Here is an 18,709-nt window from a genome sequence, read left to right on the forward strand (position 1 = left end):
ACGGGGATCAGAGCTCTTGATTATGGCCATTAGTGCATTAGGGGCAGACTGTGGTGCGGATTCCAAAAACTGAGCCCGAGCCGCATGTCTCATCTGTAGAAACCGAAAGAGCATGGATCTGGGAAGTGAAAATTCTGCGCTAAGCGTGGCAAAAGTTTTAAAGGTTCCGTCGACAAACAATTGGTGCATATAGAGAATACCATATGTAAACCAAAGGTCCATATCGGGAAGTCTTAGAAATTCTGACAAAGTTTTATTGTACCACAATGGAGTATAATCATTATAGAGTGGTATCCCTAGCTTGTCGGAAGCTAAGTCCCAAATGCGTCTGTAATGGTATAGCAAGGTCTGTCTGTTGTCCCCCTGACCCGCACCGCTAGAGCCCATTGCCAGCGCGTAAATTGAGTCTCCAGTACGTCGAGCCCATCTCGGGCAGAGCAGTTGGAGAAACCGCTCCCTGTCCGTCTTGTCAATATGATACAGTTGGGATAACTGTGATGCGATATAATAGAGATTAAAATCGGGAGGGGCGTGGCCTAACTCCGGACCTGAATGGATGCCTAGCCCTGTCTCTCCGGCACTCAGGGACAGGTAAATAGCACACAAGGGCTATAAAAAACGAATCCAATTATGGGGAAAAGAGATCGGGCTCCCTCCGCTCCCCGGGAACCTCCCGAGACCAACCCGCAACCCCCTAGCACTATCCCCGCGATGTTCCTAACATCGCAAAGTGAAGGCCTCAAAGCCGCGGTCTTTCCTAAACCGCTCACCCCGCTCGGCGGCTCCGGAGGTGCGGCGGACGGCGCGAACGGCGCAAACGGCCTAAATATTTCAAGCAGCTTCCCTACACCTCCATCAATGTCCCTGCAAGCCCCATCAGCCCCACATACCATGACAACCCCACAGTCACTCTGCTTATCTGATCTTCAAGCAGTGGCCATGGACATAAAATCCACGCTGTCAGCAGCCATAACGGATCTTAAAACTGACATTCAGAATGTAGCAGCAAGGATGGGGGCTGTGGAACAAACAACTGCACGCCATGCAGAGGCCTTAAAACAAGTGCAAAGAAATTCAGACATGCACTTATCACACATAATTGAAATACATCGCCATTTAGAAGACCTCGACAACAGAGGAAGACGGCACAACATTAGAATCCGTGGAGTCCCAGAAGCAGCAGACCAAACCCCAATTGAGCAATCAGCTACTGCGATATTCAATGATCTGCTTGACAGACCCGCTGACTCCTCCATAGAATTTGAGAGAATCCATCGTGCCCTCAGGCCTAGGGGAAGAGTCACCGACCCGCCAAGAGACATAATATGCTGTTTGGTAAACTTTCCTTTAAAAGAAGCCATCTTAAAAAAAGCGAGAGAAAAAAACAGAGTTCTATTCAATGGAAATGAGATAAAATTATACCAAGACCTCTCCAACATCACATTACAGCAACGTAGAGCACTCCGTCCACTCCTTGACCAACTACGTTCCAGAGGGATTCCCTACAGGTGGAAGTTCCCCTTTTGCCTCTCGGCTAACTGGAGAGGTCACACAGCCTTGCCGCACCCCTGATGACTTACAATCATTCTGCGATACACTGAACATTCCTTTAACTGAGGTTCCTGAATGGTACAATTCTTTCAGGATCAATGACACCTGGATTGAAGTAACTAACAACCTTACCCCCAGAACCCAAAGAAATAGAGACCGCAGACGGAGATCACCTTCAGCTCCTCAACAGAGAAGAGGACCAAACTACGGAAGCCCTGGATTTTCTCCTCCCAGACGAAGAGATCGTACCGAGAGGCAGGATCAGATGGATACCTGAGTTCAAAAATCCCTACTTGACCACTGACGCAGCTATGAAGAAACACATCTTAACCTCCGATCAGCAATCAAATCTACTCTGCAACTGCTCTACCACGATATCTTCAAACCACTTTAATAAGCTGCGAACCTCTTCCCTTTTTCTCTTTTTGTTCTTTATTTTTTTTTTTACTTCTTTTTTCTCTTTTCGCCTTTTATTTCCCCCTCTCCTGCTTTTATCTTGCTTTCTTCTACAGCATCGCCGAGCGTGGAATTCCAGGCCTTGATACATCAACAGAGACACCAAATTATATACGGTATGACCAGTATAACCCGATGTTACGCTGGTGCCTTTGCCTCATAATCCATCTAAAAGTATGACTGTAAGTACAACTTGTATGTGTCTTACAAACCCAAACACCCAAGGACTTAAAGAGAGAAGAGAATTTTTTTTTTTTTTTTTTACATACCCTTCTCCCGCCCCCAATCTCTTTTTATCCTGACCAGGATAATCTACCTTATTGAACGAACCTGTGTTTTTTTTTTATTTTTTTTTTTTTTGTTTTTTATACTACTAACAAACTTTTTCTAGTTCACCTATACTATAAAGTACCCCCTCATGCTCCATAGTAGAGAAAAGCTATCTTAACGCTAGCAGGGAGGCATGAGTAATGTAAAGAAAGGGAAGGACACAATTTTAGAGATGTTATTTACAACGCTTAGTGTTTCTTTTGTGTTTTCAGGCCTCAGGCCGGTATCCAGATATAGAAACCACTTTTCTACCAGTTACAGTTAAACGATTTGATATATAGTCTAGTTTTGTATTCCTACTGCATGACTATGGAAAAAAATACACAGATATCGTTTGGAAATACTGAATAGTAAGACTGTTAATTACTGTGTACTGTTACAGCTGTTTGCATATTTCTGTTGTTATATATTTTAATTGGCCAAACTGAGCTTATTGACGATCCTTAATGTGCTTACCTACCCTATTGGGACAGTAGCCACTAGCGATGCAAGATGTTTCTCCCTAAACTACAGATAATTCTACCGGGAGACAAACGGAACCTCTAAACATCACATGCATCAGCTACCTGTACTTAGAGATTATCTATGGTCTCTATGTGACAGGACTGGATCGTACCTACGCTCTGTTTTCTTACTGAGTCACTTCTGTGGAATTGTTTAAAATAAAAGGTTTTTCAATAACTCAAGGTTATAACCAAACTTGTTTAACAATATAACTAAGATGGTGCTTCATCCTCAAATCCAAGCCAAACCCCTGTTCACACTCCTTTACTCTCAAAACCCTACCTCGAACTCCATCCCTAACTGCCAGAACACAACTTAATGGCCATTCTACACAGCCACAAAAAATGTAACTGACTGCTCGCCATCGCTGCCCTCCTAGACCTCATATGGCCTATCAGCCCATTGGTTGAAAGACAAAATAACTCCCCATATCTATACAAATACCATTAGCCACCCAATCTACCCTCAAACACTCCGAAACGTGCTTACATCCCATACAAAGCATTTTCTAAACTCTTTAAGCCCTGTAATAGACGCACAGCTATTCATCATAGACGACTGTCCCTGAGTGCCCTAACTCATTATAAATCAAACAAAAATAAACGAAAGAGATCCATACTCTTTGCTCAATTTGAAATAACATTAGGAAGAAAGAGACTGGGATCCCTTCCGTCCTCTGTTGGACCTCGCACCCACGCAAGGAGGAGATCCCCCTCTCCATCCTTGAACCTGCCGGTCCCCACATTTAGGAACGATTAGCTGGTCTAATCTTACCTCCGGCTCTCTTAATCGTTACCCCTTTTTAAGGTAACCACCCCTAACTCACCCGCCCCCCCCCCTTCCTTTTTTTTTTTTTTTTTTTTTTTTTACAATACGAAAAATACATCAAAATGTCTATCCCCAAACAAAAAACAATCTCACCATCAATCAAACTAGTATCAATAAACACCAAAGGGCTCAACATACCCACAAAGAGAACTAAACTTTTAAACGAAGCTCATAAACTAAAAGCAAATATTGTATGCATACAAGAGACCCATTTTAAAACTAATAGCATTCCCAAGATGCACGACAAGAGATACCCAACTGCATTCCATGCTACAAACCCAGAAGGAAAAACCAAGGGGGTATCTATCCTTATCTCTAAACAAACTTCTTTACAGATCCAAGACACGATGCAAGACCCGGGGGGAGATATATTTTTCTCAAAGGAAAGTTAGACCACCATCCCATTACAATAGCGAACATATACGCACCCAACACGAAACAAGTGGCCTTCTTCCGAAAGATAAAAGACCTATTAACGAATTTCGCCTCTGGCATACTCATTCTAGGGGGAGACTTTAACGTTCCCCTTAATCCCCTGATAGATACCTCAAATGGTACATCGAGCCTACCCTATAGAGCATTGAAACAAATCAAACTCCAACTACAAGAATTAATGCTTCACGACACATGGAGAACTCTGCACCCTCAATCTAAGGATTTTACTTACTACTCTACAGTTCACCAAAAATATTCTAGAATAGACTTTTTCTTTATGTCCCAATCTGATCTTGGGCTACTAAAACATTCTTCTATAGAAACCATGACCTTATCTGACCATCACCCTATTACCATGACCTTGACCCTCCCAGGGAAAATTACCATTACCAAGACTTGGAGACTCAACACCTCTGTCCTGAAAGACCACACAGACGTACTCTATTTCAAAGACAAACTAAAAGAATACTTTGAACGTAATGAAAATGGGGAAACGTCCTTCCTGACTCAATGGGAAGCGCACAAGTGCGTCATCAGAGGTGAATTTATCAATAAACTAACTAAAATCAAAAAAATGAAACAAGCCAAAATCAAATCACTAATAGAACAAATCCACAAATTAGAAATTTCACACAAACAGAATGTCGCAATCTCCACTTTTGAAGAATTGACAAAAATGAGAGCATTACTCTCAGAGGAGCTGAACTTAAAAACAAAGAGGCAATATATATTAAGACACAAAATTTACTACGAGCAGGGCAATAAAAGTGGAAGACTATTAGCAAAGGCTGTTCAAAATAAAAAAGTTGCCGCAACAATTCATCAGATAAGAGATAAACAAGGCAACTCATACTCTTCGAATGACGAAATTGCCAAACAATTTGAAGTGTACTATCAATCTCTATACAATATTCCCTCTAATCCCCAATGTCCCCATAACTCTGACAAGAGAGCAAAACTCATCCAAGACTTTCTTGGAAAATACAGCTCACCTCAAATAGATGAGAACACGGCACAAGAATTAGAAGCCCCCATCTCCGAGAGGGAATTTGATAAAGCTATTAAAGACATGAAAGTAGGCAAGGCACCAGGTCCCGATGGCCTTCCCCTACAATATTATAAAACATTCACTAATATATTGAAACCAAGGTTCCTGAAAACATTCCAATCACTCCATTCTGAACAACATCCCCCAAAACAATTACTTGAAGCACATATATCTGTTATACCCAAGGAAGGAAAAGATCTGACTCTAGTCACAAATTACAGGCCAATCTCTTTAATAAATGTTGATGTCAAAATATACGCAAAAATTTTAGCCAATAGAATCATTCCTCTTCTCTCATCACTCATCTCGCTTGACCAAGTAGGATTTATCCCTGGAAGAGAGGGAAGAGATAATACAACCAAAGCCTTAAACATTAATCATTGGTTAACTTCCAAAAACAAACAAGGTTTTTTCTTGTCTCTTGATGCAGAGAAGGCGTTCGACAGAGTGGCCTGGGACTTTATGGACGCAGTTCTAATGCGCATAGGTTTTTTACCTCAGATGAGAGCCTATATCAAAGCACTCTATTCCAACCCTACAGCACGTGTACGAGTTAACGGCCACCTGTCGAGCGCCTTCAAGTTAAGAAACGGAACAAGACAGGGCTGTCCCCTTTCACCATTATTGTTTGTTCTTACACTAGAGCCCCTCCTAAACAAAATTAGATCCAATCCTGACATTAAAGGCATAGAAATCAACAAACATACATACAAAGTCGCTGCCTTTGCGGACGATATGCTCCTTTTCCTCTCACAGCCCCATATCTCACTGCCCAATGTCATTCAAGATCTCGAATATTTTCAACTCATATCCAATCTAAAAATAAATCACACTAAATCTATAGCCCTCAACATATCATTGCCCCCAAATACTGTTGACCTATGCAAACGCAACTTCTCATTCTCCTGGGCCAAACAAAGTATAACTTACCTCGGAATTGAAATCCCAACAAACCTAAACAACCTCTTCAAATTGAATTTTCTGCCCATCTTAAAAGACACCCGAGATGATCTAAAAAGATGGAACTCCCTCAACATATCATGGTTCGGCAGAGCTTCACTAATAAAAATGACAATCATACCAAGATTTTTATATGCAATGCAAACAATTCCCATCAGACTACCATCATCTCTTTTTACTTCCTTCCGTAAAGCTTGCTCAACCTTTATCTGGAGGGGCAAACCCCCCAGAATTAAATTCACAAGATTAAACTTACCTAAAAACAGAGGGGGAATAGCACTCCCCGATCTAAGAAAATATCATCAGGCAGCCCTACTGACGCGTATAGTCGATTGGAACATTCATCAAAAAATTAAAGACTGGGTGACGCTAGAACAATCACAATTTACTAGACCAATTAAACACCTACCTTGGATAAACCCAACACATCACCCAAAAGACATTAAATCCCATCCTCTCATAGGACCTACTCTGGAAATATTTTATGAAGCTTACAAAAAAAGTGTCCCTTCCCCATGGATAGGCCCTCTCACACCTTTACAAAATAATCAAGATTTCCCCCCAGGTATTGAGGGGAGATTTCTTAAAGATTCATGGCCTCACAAGGAAGTGCTTGTCAAACACTTTTTTGATAACAAGAAGCTACTATCTTTTGAGGACATCAACAAAGATAAAAATCCAATTCTAATTACACAGTGGAATTACCTACAGATAAGACACTTTCTGACCAGAACTGAAACAGCCCACCTTTGGACCAGAGCTCCCACGACACTGGAAGTTCTGTGTACAAAAAAAGACCCACAAAGACATAACATATCAAAACTCTACAATTCACTATTCATGAATGGTCCAGAGTTCTCCATCCCGTCATGTCAAGCCTGGGAACGAGATCTAAATCTAAATCTCTCTGATGACAATTGGGAAACCATATTCTCTTACGCGCATAAAGGCTCACTAAATGTAGCCACACAAGAGTGCGGCTTTAAAATACTCTCTAGATGGTACAGAACCCCCAACCTTTTGCACAAATTTTACCCCCAGGTCTCCGACAGATGCTGGAGATGTCTTACTGAAGAAGGCTCGATGGTACACATTTGGTGGTCCTGCCCACTAATCCAGGACTTTTGGAAGATGGTCCACGAAACCATCACCCTGGTAACTTCAGAAGTCATACAATTTAAACCAGAGCAATACCTTTTACATCACACCACAACCCCCAAAAAACGTTACCTAAAATCATTAACAATGTTCATGATCAACGCAGCAAGACACTGTATTCCATGCCACTGGCGTGAACATATAACACCATCAAAAAAAGAATGGTTTCATAGGATCAACAACATTGAAACTATAGAGGAACTCATAAGCATCTCACAAGAGAAAATCTCTAAGGCCGCGTACACACGCGCGGACTGTTCGCCCAACCTTGTCCGCTGAACAGTGTTTGGGCGGACAGTCCGCTCGTGTGTGGGGCTTCAGCGGACAGTTTCAGCGGACAGTTGGCCGAACAAGGTCTTACGGAAATTCCGAAAAACTGTCCGCTGAAACAAGGTTTCAGCGGACTGTTCGCTCGTGTGTAGGCTTGTTCGGCCAACTAAGTCTCGCGCATGCTCAGAAAGGATTTCCACGTCGGAAAGTTGCATTGAAGTGTATTGTACGTCGAAATTTTCGATCCGTCGTACGTGTCGAAACGTCATCGCGCACGGTTTCAGCAAACTGTTCGTTCGTCGTGTGTGGGCTTGTCCGCCCATGCTAAGTTTGAGCGGACTGTCCGCCCAAACTGTTGGACGGACAAAGTTGGGCGAACAGTCCGCGCGTGTGTACGCGGCCTAACTTTACTGCAACATGGTCCAACTGGATCGACTACAAAAACTCTCAGGCTTATAAGTCCTCCATAGGATAACTAAATACTTTCTTTACGGTCTACTTTTACATGATAAGGTACGTGTGATGTGAGAATGAATACACAATGTATTCTGTCACCCGTTCACTCCTGATTAAATCCCTTTGTTTTTTTTTTTTCTCCCCTTCCCTTTCCTTTCTCTCTCTTGGAGAGTGAGCACCTTTCTACTGAAAAAAAAAACTTAGTAATGCTCAACGGTAATCCTGCATACCCTCTCAATATTATCTGATCATATCAAATTTAGTTTTGTTCAAAAACACCTTATGTAGCACATATGTACGATTTACTTACTGTAATGTTTCATCAGATTTTTATTTGCTGTTCAACCAATAAAAACCTTTGTGAAAAAAAAAAAAAAAAAAAAAATCGGGAAGGGCAGTGCCCCCTAGGTCCGTGGGGCTTTTAAGCGCCTGCCAAGCTAATTTGTGTCTGTTGGTTCCCCACACAAAGGGTTTGAGCAGGGCCTCAAGGGACTTAAAATGCTTCAGGGGTAAGTACACCGGGGAGTGCCAGAGGATATAGAGTATCTTGGGTAAAAGGACCATTTTAATAAGATTTATACGACCCCAAATCCCCAGCGGCAGTCGGGCCCAGGCCCTCAGTTTGGACTGAATGTGGGAAATTAGAGGGCTTAAATTTAAATGTGTATAGTCCGCCGGTGATCTGGAGACACACACCCCCAGATACTTAATGACACTGACTCGTCGTAATGGCAGACTGTCCTGAGATTCAGTCGGTGGGAAGCTGTCAAGTGGAAGAATTTGGGACTTCCCCCAATTAATTTTTAACCCAGAAAAGGTCCCAAACCTCTCGATTGTCTCAAGAGCCGCCTGCAAAGAGGGGCCCGAGTTCGCCAGGTATAGCAGTGTGTCGTCAGCATACATGCTGATCTTTTCGGTCAGGGCGCCATGGCTCAGTCCCCTGATCTCTGGGTTAGCTCGGATGGATATGGCCAAGGGTTCCGCGGCCAGGGCGTATAACAGTGGTGAAAGAGGGCAGCCTTGTCTCGTGCCTCTGCCGAGGTCAAACATTCGAGACGGCCAGCCGTTGGCCACCACCCGGGCCGTGGGCGCCTGATACAGCAGTTGAACCCACTGAATGAAACGTGGTCCAAAGCCATAGCCCTCCAAGCAGCTCCAGAGATAACTCCATTCCACCGAGTCGAACGCCTTTGCCGTGTCCAGTGTCACCACCACCCTTGACCCAACTTCTGTGTGCATAGCCTGGAGGTTAATATACAGTTTGCGTAGGTTAAAGGATGTGTTGCGGCCTGGCATAAATCCTGCTTGATCTGCATGTATGAGGGACAGAATGACTTGGTTCAATCGAAGGGACAGTACTTTAGCTAGTATTTTAATATCTACTTGCAGTAGAGAAATAGGACGATAGGATTCGGGGTAACCCGGGTCCTTCCCCGGTTTGGGGATGAGGACTATTGTCGCTTCCCGCATGGAGGGGGGCAGGGTGAAGGTATCAAATAGGTGATTGAATAGAGCAAGCAGTTTGGGAGTTAGTAATTCTCTAAATTGGGAGTAAAATTCAACAGGGAGTCCATCAGATCCAGAGGATTTGGATCTAGCAAAGCTGGAGATCGCGGCGTCTATTTCTTCCGTGGTAAGGGGTGCCTCAAGTGAATCTTTTTGTTCTTTCGTCAACTGGGGGAAGGTAATGCTGTGAAGGAAAGTGGACTGTACGTCTGTCAGGTCTGTCACTGTTGTTTTATAGAGATCCGCAAAAAACTCTCTGAACTGAGAGGTAACACTGCATGGGTCCGTGATCTGACTCCCCCCCGGGCCATGTAGGGTAATGACAACTGGGGGCCTGTCTTCGCTATGCACTAGGTAAGCAAGGAGCTTGCCTGCCTTTTCACCATATTCAAAGAGTTTCTGCTTAGTAAAGAAGAGCTTTTGACGAGCTTTCGTATACTGGAGTTGAGTCACCACTCTAGTCTGCATTTTAAGCTGGGCCGCTGTCGCCGGGGTGGGATCGGCTGCGTATTCCCGTTCAGTGGAGACAAGCTCCGCTACTGCCCTGTCAAACACTCCAGCGGAATCTGATTTGATTTTGTTTATGTGTGAGATCAGGGCAGCACGGGCGTATAGTTTAAATGAATCCCACACCGCAGCAACAGATGCCGTGTGGTCATTTTCCAAGAAGTATTGCCTCCATTGGGTGATGAGCCCATCATCCTCTGGAAGCAGTGAGAGCCAGAACGGGTTCAATCGCCATGGCCTTGGTGGTTTATCAATAGGGATGCTAAGGGTGGTCCAGTATGGACTGTGATCGGATAGTAACCTGGGGCAAAACGCTGTTTCAAGGATCCGTGGAGCTAGGGTGTGGGATACCAGAATGAAATCTATGCGGGACATAGAGTTGTGGGTAGGAGAGAAACAGGAATAGGCTCGGGTGTACGGGAAGTTGTGCCTCCATGTGTCTACAAGGTGAAAGGTGGAGATGAGTTTAGAGAATTTAGTCGCAGCAGCACTGGCTACTGTTGTCTGCGATGTCTGTAGTCTATCCAAGGCTGGACATAGGGTTGTGTTAAAGTCGCCTAACCAGATCACTGGTATCGTGGGGTTACGGGACATGAAGGTAAAGCCATCTAGGAGCACTGTTACACTAAAGGGAGGAGGTATGTAGAAAGCCATGAGAAGGAACGGTTCACCGTAGAGCTTAGCATGAAGAAATACATACCGACCGTGGGGATCAGTTAGGAGTTCACAGAGCTCAAAATGTACCGATTTGGCTATCAATAATGAGACACCCCTAGCATGAGTCGTATAGGTGGAGTGGTACGCCCACCCAACCCAGGGGCGGCGAAGAGCCATTTGGAGTCTGCCCTCAACATGTGTCTCGACCAGCACCACCACGTCAGCACACTGTTTTTTGAGGAATGCCAGGGCGGCCGAGCGCTTAATTTTCTCGCGCAGGCCCCTCACATTCCACGTGAGAAATTTTATAGTCGCCATGGTGCCGCGTAGGGTGCGTAACCTTGCCTCAGTAGGACACATATCTTTAGGGCTAGCGAAAAATATAATATATAGAAGAACTGGAGTACATCAAACACTGTATGCGGCACCTCTTCAACAGATATACATTTTCCCAAATTTGGTTCCTGAGACACTGTATGTACATGTACAAATTGCAAAAATAACTGTTGAACAACCCCCTCCCCCCTCCCCGCCTTACACCCACCCCAACTTGTGCAGGCATGATCCCTTAACAACTGTAAACGTCCATCTGGGAAACAACATAACTTTGCATGTGAGGAGAAGATAATGAACAGTGTTATCCACTGGGACAAGTAGTGGTTCCGAGCCAGCCACCACAAAGATGAATGAAAATGGGGCCAAATTGCGCGCCCCCACATGTTAGTGTAGAGAAGAGGCAGTGAGACCCAGTCGCTCTGTTCATTTGCATAGTTATAATTCCCAGTGGTTAGTGAGGCAAAAATTTGCTGCACTATGCATGAGGCTTGTAGGACAAACACACCTCTGCAGCCCCGTGTGGCAAATAAGTTCAGGAGTATATAAAAAAAAAAAAAAGAAAAAAAATATATAGAACCCCCGCGGAGGGGGACAGTGAGATATAGTAAGTCCACTCAAAATATCCGAAATCACAGGAGGATGTTTCAGAAATCCAGTGCTCTGTATTTCGTAGGAAGGATTATATATCAGCGGTCGTGGCAGTAGAAAAACCGAGGTCTACCCGTCTCCCCGGCCCAGCAAAGCACAACAACGTGAACCCGCCAATGTGGGGCGCAAGACAGGGTGACTATGTTTCAAGTGTGAGGAAGACAGGCCAAATGGTGATGGAGATATGGAACAGTAGCGGCATGCCATACGGCTCACCTGATGTGCCGTCAGTCGCCCCTGCCCTGTGCAGGTCTACGCTCCAGCCAGGAGATGACCTCGCGAGGATCCTCGAAGAATGATACACGGCCATCATGTTCCACCCTCAGGCGTGCAGGAAAAAGCATGGAATACTTCAGGTGGCGGTCGCGCAGTCTGCGTTTGGCTTCCAGAAAGCTCTGTCGACGCCTCTGTATCTCGGCCGAGAAGTCAGGAAATATTGCCACTTTGATGTTTCCCACCGGGATATTGCCCCTCTCTCTCGCCAGCCGCAACGCAGCATCCCGATCTTTGTAATTTAAAAGTTTCGCAATAAAGGTACGGGGGGGAGCCCCTTGAGGAGGAGGCTTAGCTGGCATCCTATGAGCTCTTTCCACCACCAGCACGGAGGAGTAGGCCTCTCGACCGTACGTGGTTATCAGCAGTTGTTCAAGGAAAGATGTCGGGTCTTTACCTTCCGCTCCCTCCGGGAGACCGACGAAGCGGAGATTACATCTCCTCAGGCGATTTTCCATGTCGTCCTGCTTGGCGAGCAGCTGGTTAATCTGTCCCTGCATGCGTTCAGATCTAGCCTGTATCGGCGGGAGGATATCTTCCACCGAACTGATGCGGGTTTCCGTCTCCGTGACCCGTTCGCGGATTTTCCGTAAATCTTGTCTAATTAGAGATATGTCCGTTTTAACTTCCTCGATCTGGGCGGTGAGGGATGTCCTGCAGAGTGTGATCGCTTCTAGTAATTTGTCCGTGTCTCCCTGCCCACGCTCCCCTCCTGCCCTCTCAGCGACACCATCCTCCTCAGCCTCCTCTCCCTCATTCCGACGGTACTGCGCGAGCTTTGCCGCGGCAGATTTACGGCTCCCCGGAGGGGACATAGTACGAAGCTTATGTGTGACAGGTACAGCCAGGCAGGGTATTACAGGCAGAGAAGGGAGAAGACAGCAGACACAAGGCCCAGTAATGGCTGAAGGATGGGGTGTACCAAAACGGCCGCGGACCTCCAGGCACAGGCCAGAGCCCAAGACCTGCCCAGTCACAGTAGTGCAGGAGACTCACCCCTCTGTGCAGGCAGCCGGATGGCTGTACAGCATAGTAGGCAGGCTGGATGGGAGGACGGGATGCACAAGGCCCAGCGCTGGTCCAGAGCCTGGGTGCACCAAGATGGCCGCGGACCTCCGTGGGTAGGCCGAAGCCGCGGTCTCGCCTAAATGCGGCCGCCGTGCGGGTCGGCGCCGCTCCGACCGGGTCGCCGGGAGGCCGAAAAACCGGTAGGGTATACAGGGGGTCCCCCGGCAGGTAGCCCACACGGGTGGGAGGATTAAAGGAGTGGAGGATCACTGCAAACCAGGATTAATAGACGGAGCCCTGGGTGTGCAGGTCCTACTCCATGCTCAGTCAGGCCACGCCCCTCCTCAACACAATCTTCATTCAATCCTCTATACAGTCTATATCCAGTCCTCAACACAATCTCCATTAAGTCCTCTATACAGTCTCTATTCACTCCTCTATGCGGTCTATATTTGGTCCTCAGGACAGTCTATATTTGGTCATCTATGCAGTCTCCATTCAGTCCTCTATACAGTCTCCATTCAGTCCTCTATACAGTCTCCATTCAGTCCTCTATGCAGTCTATATTTGGTCCTCATCATAGTCTCTTTTCAGTCCTCTATGCAGTCTATTATTGGTCCTCAACATATTCTCCATTCAGTCCTCTATACAGTCTCCATTCACTCCTCTATGCAGTCTCCATTCACTCCTCTATGCAGTCTCCATTCACTCCTCTATGCAGTCTCCATTCAGTTCTCTATACAGTTTCCATTCAGTCCTCTATGCAGTCTCCATTCGATCCTCTATGCAGTCTCCATTCAATCCTCTATGCAGTCTCCATTCACTCCTCTATGAATTCTCCATTCAGTCCTCAATTCAGTGCTCTATACAGTTTCCATTCAATCCTCTATGCAGTCTTCATTCAGTCCTCTATGCAGTCTCCATTTGATCCTCTATGCAGTCTCCATTCAGTCCTCTTTACAGTCTTCATTCAGTCCTCTGTGCAGTCTACATTCAATCCTCTATACAGTCTCCATTCAGTCCTCTATGCACTCTTAATTTAGTCCACTATTGCATTTCTTAATTTTTTCCTCTATGCGATCTAAATTCACTCATCTCCACAGTCTCCATTCATTCATTGGTGCATTCTGTGTTGAAACTCAGCATGAGATTGAATGAAGTTAGTACATGCGTGCATTTACAAGTGTAAGATTCTGAAATGCAGCTCTGGTTCTTCATGAACAATTTCCCGCTGGATGGTAGTACAGGAGAGTATAAGACTGAAATAGGGGCTGTTGGGTTAGAGATGGGTGATGATAAGACTGGGGGGGGGCAACCAATAATAGTCAGTAATAATTACTAATATTGTGACTAATTGCAATGACAATAAAGAAATGATGTATCTAATTATCTATGAAATTAACAATACTAATTATTACTTTCATTTTGTGCACAGGAAAGGGAAATGTGGTTATGATAATTGATGACGTTCAGGGTAAAGAGATGATGTCATTAAAGAAGAAACGTTCGGATATTGAGAAATTAACTCAAGGTCTTTGTCCCATTTCACATAAAGATAAAGAGGATGAAATGAAACTGGTCCAGAAACTAAAGACATTACAGCCATTTCTCCATATGTCAGGTCATTTCCTTTAACTGATTTCACCTGTAATGTTCCTAAACAATTCTGTCCTTTGAATAAATGTAGAATATAGGGCTGAAGGCCGACAACTGTGATCTGGGAAGTGATGGGAACAGTGATAGGAAGAGCACAGGAACTTAAAGTGGAACTCCAGACTAATACACAGATGAAGTACATACAGTAGATGATATCTAAAATACAAACTAAAACCAGCCCTTCCAAATACAAGCGCTTATGGAGTAGGAGAAATATATATATATAAATGTGAAACAATAAAATGTAGCGCTAAAGGAAAAAATAAATGTACATAAAATCTAAAGATAATTTGTAGGAAAAGTGTAAGCAACCTGTGTTGAACCACAGGGAAGTCTCACACTTATCTGTGTGAACAACAATATGTATAATGTGCAATCCCCAGTGGAATACACATACAACTTATATGTGAAAAAAACGTGATATCAGTAAAGTCACATAGCAAAAAATTCAAACAATTAATAGTGTATCAATCTGCACGAGAGTCCTCATATAATATTTAGGCAAAGTCAACCAATTCTCTCTTGGGGACCCAGGATTAAGGCTACAGGAAAACCACCGACAGAGATCAGCTTGTCTGTAGTAATGTCTGAAGACACAGCAATCAATAGAGATAAGTTGAATACCCTTACCGGAAATGTTGGGCCCACCTGTCATACGACAGTGGGTCAAAAATGCGTGTAATCCCAAAGGGATTGTATTCCAGCTCTTAATGGAAATCGATCTCAACCAACAGTCCTCCCATAGACGTCCTCTATCTCAGACGAAGGTAAGCGCTCCAGGTGATCACCGACCAAAGTTTTCCATAGCCCAAAGAGGCAATGTCTCCAAAGCAGGGAGTAACAAAGCTTTGATTTTAGATGAGAGCTCCAAGGAATATCACATAAACCGAAAAAAGAAAAAGAAGACGGGGCTCTATATTACTACAGACAAGCTGATCTCTGTTGGTGGTTTTCCTGTAGACTTAATCCTGGGTCCCCAAGAGAAAATTGGTTGACTTTGCCTAAATATTATATGAGGACTCTTGTACAGATTTTACAGGATGACCAGGGAATTCCAGCTCACTATGTGGATACGGTCTTCAGGCAAACACTCCAAAACGATGGATAAAGCAGGTAAAACAAAATGGGCAAACAAGCCCAACCATACAGAGAAAAGAGAGGAAGAACAGGGCACATAGCGTAATTCCGTAAGGAATATTTATTGTTGTAAACATAAGAGTTGCACTTACATTTTGCAGAGTAAAAACAAGGGCTTCAAAATAGACAGTAACCAGGGGATCAGCGATGCGTTTCGCCTAAATAGGCATCATCTGGGGTTCATTTTTTGCTTGGCGCTGCACATTTTCCATATATATTTCTACATATAAATGAACACAATATGCTTATTACAGATGTGCTCTATCATATAAAGTGCATGTGAAAAAAAAGTCTGTTGCAGTTTGCAATTTAATGATTAATCCCAAGTGTATAGATAGTGAAAGTCCAGCCAGATATAAAGTAGATCTCGTTTAACACATTTGCAGTGATAACCTGCCACCAACACCTCCGTACATGAGATGAAGGGGGGGTGGATAAACCCCCTTGTGATTAAACTCTTACCAGACAATGCTGGGAAATCGGCATCAACATCAATCACGGATATTCACTCTGAATGGATTTCACCTCATACTCTATTGGAGACCAAGGGATGGATCTCCTGCCGGTCAACACATTCCAGAGCAAAAGAAAAAAGAGCCATAGCGTAATTCCATTTAAAAGCTTTATTAAATTAAAAAATGCCCCTCCCCTTTTAGGACTTGCCCCTACTGTAAACAAATTTCCTATCAGCAGTCAACAAATGAAATCAGCATACATCCAGATGGGTAAAAACCAAGGCGGTGTCTCCTACTGCACGCTGCTCTGCTGTTTCGCAATAGCAAAAGCCGTGTCCCGATTTGCATGCTGATATCACAACTGGCAGTCATTTGGCCCAACCCGGATGTGTTTCGTCATCAACGACACCCTCAGATGATGTTGTTGATGATGAAATACAATAGGGTTGGGCCAAATGACTGTCCCTTTTTCACTCTTGGCTCTAGTCTGATGGTTCTCTGAGCCCAGCTGATGAGTGGGGACCACCTTGCCATAAGTACCTGTGATGTTCTTTTTTTATATGCTTTGTAATATCTTCCTTTAGTGTTTTCATGTTAGCATTTTCCTATTTTCTTGGAAAATAAATAAGACGTTGTTTTATTAAGCAGTGTGTTTGTTTCCATAGCTAATATTATATTATTGTGTTAGCAACAGTATCAATATCAGAGTTTTAATAGACTATCTACCTATAGAAATAAACAAATTAATACATATATGGAATAAATAGAGGGTATCTGTAACCACCTTTGGATAATAATACTTATTTTAGATTTTATTTCAGTTACTATGTCTAGAGGAAAAGCTACTCTTCAGTCTTAAGCCACGTACACACGGGCGGACTGTCTGGCCAACTAAGTCCGTCAGACAATCCGACGGACAGTCCGTCCTACTTTTGAATAAACGGACATGACCACACACGATGAACAGACAGTCCGTTGAAAACTTGCGCGATGACATGTACAGCACGTACGACGGGACTAGAAATACGACGTCCAATACACTGCAATGCAACCTTCGCCGTGTAAATCCTTTCTGAGCATGCGCCATACTTAGTCCGTCCAACTTGCCTACTCACGAGCGGACTGTCCGCTGAAACCAAAGTTGGACGGACAATATTACGGAAATTCCGAAAGACTTAGTCCGCCAGACTGTCCGCTGAAAAAGTCTGCTGAAGCCCACACACGAGCGGACTAAGTTGGACAGACAGTCCGCCCGTGTGTACGCGCCTTGACACTCTTACAGAGCTATACAGGAAAGCTCTTTTTTGTACTCAAAATTATAAATGGATTTTTATTTTTTACAGAACATCCTCACAAAGTAGATCTCGCTCCACAAACCGAAAAAACATTAAATGTGAGTAATAAAAGAAGAATTTATGGGACTTTATTTATATGTTTGAAATATGGCATTTGAATGTTCATAATGTTTTGATGGACAGAATTAAGCAATATTTTAGAGTATACTTACGATCTCTTATTTATTACCTTTTCTTAATAAAAGAAAACTATATTATTGGTGGGAAGATAAATGTGTGGCTAAACCTGCAAGACTGCAGTCCAGTAATATTTCAAATTTATTATTTTTTTGCCTGAAAACCAAGAGACCTCTGCAAGTATTTTGGTTGTTAAAAGTGTCCGGAGCCCCCAAATCCAGAGCATTTGCTTTTGATATACACGTGGCTCCAGCTTGCCAGCTGGTACTGTAACGCCTTAACATCCTATCCCTCAATGCAGTGAGATGTGTTCTACCTCTCGGACCCATAGAGAGATATCCATTACGGGGGGGTGGAGGGGAGTGGGCTTGGACTTCTAATTTTTTTTTACAAGAAATTTACTTAGATCTCCCAAGCATTATATATATATATATATATATATATATATATATATATATATATATATATATATATATATATTTTTTTTTTTTTAAGCAGAAACCTGGTGAGTGTTGAAATTTGTTATGTCACATGGTTTTTGCACAGCAGTTTTTCAAACGCAATTTAAAACATAAAAAATACTCTTTACTGAATAAAAAAAAACAAAAAAAAACCTATAATATATACCCCATAATTTCTATAATGGGAAAGATGATGTTACGCTGAGTAAATAGAGAAATGATGGGCACTTTTTGAATGCAAAGAGATTTATTGTCTCTTAACAAGAACTATGGAAATCAGAAATCAAATTTCTTCATACATTTAGGCCAAAATGTATTTTGCTACATGTCTTTGATAAAAAAAAATAAAAAAAATCCCAATGAGTGTATATTGACTGGTTTGAGGGAAAGTTATAGCATCTACAAAGTATGGTATATATCAGGGATGGACGCCTGGGCGCCACCTTCTACTCCACCCCTCTATATGCAAAGGATAGATTCGTGCACAACGTAAATCTATCCATGGTCGTCACGGCCACCCCCTATTCATGCGTCCAAGGTTTTTTTTTAAGCACCTGATTAGAGCCAGAGGCTCTAATAGGCTTCAAAATAGGGTTG

General features: G+C 43.6%; 1 protein-coding gene across 6 annotated transcripts in view; it reads left to right on the top strand.

The window, feature by feature from the left end:
• The window catches only part of LOC143923394 (uncharacterized), a 372,703-nt gene that overhangs the window by 116,884 nt on the left and 237,110 nt on the right, over positions 1-18,709 (top strand). For 4 of the 6 annotated variants that reach the window (XM_077447049.1, XM_077447046.1, XM_077447047.1 and 1 more), the window contains 2 exons: positions 14,367-14,552; positions 17,523-17,572. In XM_077447049.1, the coding sequence (XP_077303175.1) occupies positions 14,367-14,552; positions 17,523-17,572 (236 nt within the window). The remainder of the gene's footprint in view (positions 1-14,366; positions 14,553-17,522; positions 17,573-18,709) is intronic. The other 2 variants (XM_077447050.1, XM_077447051.1) reach the window with 1 other exon arrangement.

The sequence above is a fragment of the Lithobates pipiens genome, unplaced genomic scaffold, assembly GCF_037356315.1.
Source record: "Lithobates pipiens isolate NorthernLeopardFrog02 unplaced genomic scaffold, aLitPip1_a1.2 Scaffold_22, whole genome shotgun sequence".
In the NCBI taxonomy this organism is placed as follows: Eukaryota; Metazoa; Chordata; class Amphibia; order Anura; family Ranidae; genus Lithobates; species Lithobates pipiens.